General features: G+C 45.3%; 1 protein-coding gene across 1 annotated transcript; it reads left to right on the forward strand.

Annotated features, from left to right (window-relative positions):
* The first annotated feature begins 824 nt into the window (after positions 1-824).
* On the forward strand, positions 825-6074 carry LOC147672482 (uncharacterized). The gene is given in 4 exon segments (XM_086948006.1): positions 825-1535; positions 2346-3071; positions 3268-3392; positions 3458-6074. Coding segments are annotated over 4 exon segments (4179 nt in total).
* Positions 6075-6416: the final 342 nt, after the last annotated feature.

Here is a 6416-nt window from a genome sequence, read left to right on the forward strand (position 1 = left end):
AAACAAGGTCATCAAATTCTGGAATGCGAGGAAGAGGTAGAGGGATGGGCTACCAAAGACCCACACAGCAGCCAGGACCTCCACTGTGTTACTACTGTCAGCGACCAGGACACATGATAAGGGAATGCCGCACTAAAATGTATGATGAAGGATCAGCAGGCAGAGGGCAACCACAGCAAGTTCAGGTGCCAGTACAATATGTTCAGCAGCAGACACAACCACTGCAGCCTAACGTAGTGTACACCTACCCGTCTGCAGGACAGCAACAGCCAATGTTGCAGCAAGTGCAATTACAGACACCAGTCCAACAGACACAGCCACAACTGGTTCAACAACAGGTGCCTGTGTACCAAATGGTGCCACAGACACAGGTTCTTGTACCTCAGGGAGCCACAGTACTGCAGCCCGCCAATCCGGTTCTGCAGGGTACAATCCAGCAACATCAGGCTGGAAGATACACCAGCTAGGATAGCCCACAGAAGACCCTAGTGTGTCCCTTGTTATCATGCCTCACAAATATTAGAGAGGACCCAGTTGTGTATGTCACGATCAACAACAAAACGTATAGTTTTCTGATTGAAAAAGGTGCAACATTTTCCTGTATAACAGAGGGAGCACTGCCTATTTCCAATCAAAGTGTAGACACACAGGGTTTCTCTGGGGCAATTACGAGGGTCCCTTTCACCAAGCCAGTACCAATGAAAATAGGAGGCAAAAGCATTCAGCAGCGACTGCTTTACTCGACAGAATCCCCCGTAAATTTATTGGGCCGTGATCTTATGGCCAAATTAAACATGACAATTCAATTTGATGAAAAAGGCACAATGACTTGCTCCATTCCTGGCACATCACTGACAAGAATGATGTCTGTCACCGTGGACTCTTCCATGAGAGACCAAATTAGAGCTCGCCCAAAGGATGAACTAGCATTCTCCACAGCTGTGCAAATGGTCATTGCCAACTCACCAGAGATGGCGGGGCGCACTGTACAGCTACCCAAAGAATTTCTTTTCCATCCTCAGTCACAGGACATGCCAGCACCAGACAAAAATATGATCCTAGGAATACAATGTTTTAACATAACACCAACATATGGAGTCTTTATAGCAGGAGATGACTTTGGCCAGTCATGGGCCTGTGTCATTTTTATTGAGCCTGGACATCTGGTAAGAGACATTACAGATCAAGAACTATTCGGTGATAGTGAAGACATTATATATCAGAATCCAGTCCCCGTGTCAGTGACAGTTGAAATCAGAACACCAACACAACCCACAGTAATTGATACTGCACGTGACTCAGACCTAGCCCAGGTGCCCAACATCCTTTGGACTACAGGTCCCAATTATGTGGGGCTCATTCGATCGGCAGAACCATTCAAAGTGACGCTGAAACCTGACGCCATTCTTCCCAGAGTGCGCCAGTACCCTTTGTCCAAAGAAGCCGAAGAAGGAATAGCCCCTACAATTCAAGCATTACTGGATCAGGGTGTGATATATCCTTGTATCTCACCTTGCAACACCTGTCTTTTTCCTGTGAGGAAACAACAAACAAATCAATGGAGGCTAGTTCATGATCTTCGCTTGATTAACAGCATAGTGATACCAGAGTTTCCCATCGTCCCTGACCCTACAGTGATCCTTACTAACATCCCACAAAATGCAAAATACTTTTCCGTCATTGACTTGAAAAATGCTTTTTTCAGTGTCCCACTGCATCCTGAAAGCCAGTTTCTATTCGCATTTTCATTCAGGAATAGGCAATTTTCCTATAAAAGTCTCCCTCAAGGCTATTGTGAGTCCCCCAGTGTGTTTAACAGAGTTGTTAAGGATGACTTATCAAATTTCCCATGTGACAGCACTTTGCTGCAATATGTCAATGACATACTCCTCTGCAGTGCAACAGAGCAAGAGTGCAGAAAAGACACAATTGCTCTGCTTACAACATTAGCACATAGAGGATACAAAGTAGACAAGCAAAAACTACAATACTGTCAGGAAGAAGTACAGTATTTAGGTCAACTGATTTCAGCATCAGGAAGAAGAGTTACGCCAGGAAGAGTAGAAGCAATAAGGAATACTCCAGAACCACAGACAGTTAAAGACATGCAAAAGTTCCTGAGACTAGTGAACTATGTCAGACAGTGGATCTTTGATTATGCTACTATAACTGGACCACTCTTGAAAGCTGTCAAAATGGCTAAGGACAGGCATAACAAGATTGACTGGACACCTGAAATGACATCAGCCTTTGTAAAATTAAAAGATGAGATTACAAATGCACCAGTGTTGGGATCTCCTGATTACACAAAGGAATTCTATCTGTTCACGCACTGTAATGGACAGGTCATGACAGCAGTCCTCACCCAGAAATACCCCTTGGGTCCCAAACCAATTGCATACTTCAGTGGCATGTTAGACTCAGTGATGAAAGGCCACTATCCTTGTGAACAGGCTCTTTCAACAGCAGCATTTGCCGTTGAGAAAAGCACCCCCATAGTCATGGGCTCCCCTCTGACATTGTACACTGAGCATGCTGTCTTTGCAATAATACAGAAAGCTAAAACAACTCTTACCACACAAAGAGTGTCAGGATATGAAGTCATACTGTCATTACCATCGTTGAAGGTTGTAAAATGCCACTCTGTGAATCCAGCCACGTTCTTTGCACATCCGATTGCAACAGCGGACGATGACACCCATGATTGTGCCACTTACTGCCCAGATGAGTCAGGGACAGCAAAGGAAGACCCATTACCAGACAGTGTAATTTACTTTGTTGATGGTTCTTCTACGATTGATCAAGAGACAGGGATCAGGCACACAGGGGCAGCTGTAGTCAGAGCATGCCAGAATAACTTCTCAGACACTCTGGACATTGTACAGCAGATAACATTACCACCCCATTACTCAGCCCAGGCAGCTGAGTTGGTGGCATTAATGGCCGCCTTGAAGCATGGAGCTAATGAAAGAATTACTGTGTACTCTGATTCAGCATATGTCACCACAACAACGCATTCCAGCATATTGAGATGGAAAAGGCGCGGGTTTCTTAAAACGGATGGCACACCTGTAATGCACAAACAGTTACTTGCAGAACTAATTGATTCTCTGACACTGCCAGCTTGTCACTGGCAGATCAATGAATATGGTTGTTCCTTCCACCAGACCTAAAGTAGACAATGAAACGTCTTCTGAGATTGTGAAAGCTGAATTATTTGATTACTAGTGTGCCCTAACCTGTGCTGCTAGGTTTCTTTCTATTCAGACATCCAATACAAAGAGAAAGGACAGCACCAGCAAGGACGGCACTATTTCCGATGAACTTTTGCCCATCCGCCCTGGAACACAGATCTTCATAAAGAAGCAAGTGCGGAAGTGGAGAGACCCTAAGTACGAGGGACCTTACCTGGTCATTGACTCTTCACCCACTGCGGTCCGAATTGCCGAACGCAAAGCATTGGTTCATCTGAACCATGTGAGAATCCATCCGGCACCATCAGAGACTTGAACATTTATCGGAAGGAGGGCGTTCTATTTCCCTTGACAATCCTGGATAAAGACTATGGAGAACATATGAGAGTCTACGGGATAAGAAACAGCAACAGACCAACGTCTCCCTCCAGGATCTCTATTAAAAAGATATGTATTATTGCTTTGATATTCTTTGTTATGTTCGTTGCTTCAATGGCTATATTCCATTGGCTTGCATTACAAGCAGAGAGAGAGAAGGCTATATCAAGCAAAGTTAGGCCTACCATCTCAGTAGGATATCACATGCCTAAAACGAGTCTTGGTAACATACTAGATGAGGAATACACCAGCAATGGCTGCACCACCCCTGTACCCACGACACCTTCCACACCCTCTGTAGACCACACCGAGTGGGACACGGTACTTGATATCACTGTGAATGCCCCTGGGAAAGGTGTCCCTAGACGTTTCCGTCAGCATAAAAGGAGTGTCAGGTATAAAATGGGTCGCAATAAAACGCCAAGGAGATATACCCCTCGCACACAACGTAAGGAGAAAGACACAGAACAAGTCTCAAACTGGGTTAGTGATCTCCAGGACACAGTTGTGTATACATTCGAACAACACTCTATGCCGGATTTATCCTCCCAGCGCCCTGGTGTGTCAGTACAGAATGATGGTACCCATAACGCATTGTTAGATAATATGTGGTACAGAGACATGAGGGAGGTGGGGAGGAAAGCCACGAATGATTCCTGCTTTGTGTGCTCATACATTCCACATGCTGTAGGTGCAGACAAATTGCTCATTCCCAAAGAGATTCCACTGCCCACTGCCAAATGTCTCCTACACCTGTTCCTTTGCCGCATACATGGTCAGATACAGCTCCAGGCAGCAAAAATTAATACGGCATTTGTAAACGCCTCAGAGTGGGATAACAAGTATGTTACATTCACTGTTGTTTCTGATCCAGTAGAATTTGAAAGGAGAATGGAAGTTTACCATGAAATGGGAGTACCTGCTGATATGATACAGGTCTGGGAGTATCAGTTTAGAAAACTAGGATACTTCACCTTCCCAACACCCCCATCAAAATGCCACTCACCCGAATATCAACAGACTAACCATACCCACGACACATGCCCTTGTCAGTGGAGACCCGTTCTGCGCCTGAGGGCCAATATATATTTTAATAACAGATGGAATGGGCCACATGAATTAATATGCAAGGCAGCATCCTTAGGTAGCCCGGTTGTAGGTCAGGAGCATAAGCATTATACCAATGAGACTATTGGGAGGGAATGTGCTGAGATATGGGCACAAGAAACTAGAAGATACACTCTCAATGAGGGTACAAAGTATAAACCTAAAAGAGCATACAAACTTAAGTCTCCTCTCCTTTGCTTCCTAGGTACAGGAACAGTGCCTGTGGGCCGAAACACAAACTGTAGTCACACAGTGTTTAATTTTGATCTCCAGCACGGCACTTCTAGTCTCATGGACATCTATTGGGCATGCAGCGAGCACATCTATCTACAGCTGCCCCCCCACTGGCAAGGACTATGTTCCGTTGTGACAATGCATGAACTACATCTTGTTGTCCCTGCAGCGAACATTTCCCACATCCACACACACCCAATGGCAGATGATGTTACCCTGCTTCATCATGGGAAGAGAGAAATAATGAAATACTTCTCAGATGGCCCTTTTCACAAAATACCTTAGGATTACAGACTCTTCAACGATGCCAAACTTTTCTTTGGGGGAGTTATCCCCATGCTTCAGACTAAAGCCAATGCTCGCTAGCTGCAAGTGACCAGATATGAACTAATGCAGCTTGTCAACAACACCCGGGAGGGGTTCAACGCTGTGAAAGAAGAACTTCGACCACTACGACTTATGGTTCTAGAGCACAGATATGTTCTAGACCAGCTAACAGCAATGAATGGTGGTGTGTGCGCCAAGGTGGGAAAATCCTGCTATACTTTTATTTTAGCGAACGATGCTGACAACGGAACACTCACGAAGGCCATCGAGGATTTGGACAACCTGGGGAAAGAGATGCATGAGGAAGGAGGTGCTGAAGCAGATCTCTTAAATGGCTGGTTCAATTTGAACTGGATGCCTTCATGGCTGTCTGCAGTGCTTACATTTTTAATGACAATTTTCTGTGTGCTGTTATTGTTGTGTTTTGGAACGCAGATACTGATACACTGTGTAAAGAGATTTAGTTCTAAAATGATAGGGATGAATTATGCAGGCTCAGGTTCATATACTGGAATTCGTAGGGATAAGGGAGATGATGGAGAGATGATAATGATGAGCATAGTGGAGTTGACCATTCCTGACTCCCGCCCATTGCCGGACATTCCTGTAATTAGTCAGTATCAGGCCCAGGTGCATAGAGTCCCATCACGTTCATCACAGGGGGACTTGATGCGTCCCTATGAGACAATGTGTGATAATTTAGGGAAAACAGATGCAGAATCAGGGAAAGTGCAGGACAAAGATTCAGAGGAACAGCCTCTTTGTGACTCGCCCTGGCCACTTCCCCCATCTCCAGCTAAGTATGCAGTTCGAATGGTGTTTAAAGATGATTGATTGGTTCGGATTTCGAACCAGAGGGGGATTGTTGGAGGAAGAATTTTTAGCTGCATAGCTATCCAAGGACACACCTATCACCTGCACAACATGACCCCTGTGTAGGCCCTGCTGTTTAGAAGTTACAGGCCTCAGTTACGTTGCCCTGAGCACTGCCATTTTCTCTTAGCTTAAGCAGAAGCAGAAAGTAGGTCTGACCCAAGCTTCACCCAGCTGCTCTTGTCTGCAAGGACCCGCACCCCTACCTGGCCCCACCTCATTGTATATTTCTCACAAACTATAGAAGTCAGGTTCCTCTATAAATCTTGCAACATGCCCCACGTCCCCCACCTAAGCCATGAA

This window comes from Lissotriton vulgaris, unplaced genomic scaffold (assembly GCF_964263255.1).
Source record: "Lissotriton vulgaris unplaced genomic scaffold, aLisVul1.2 SCAFFOLD_3417, whole genome shotgun sequence".
Taxonomy (NCBI): domain Eukaryota; kingdom Metazoa; phylum Chordata; class Amphibia; order Caudata; family Salamandridae; genus Lissotriton; species Lissotriton vulgaris.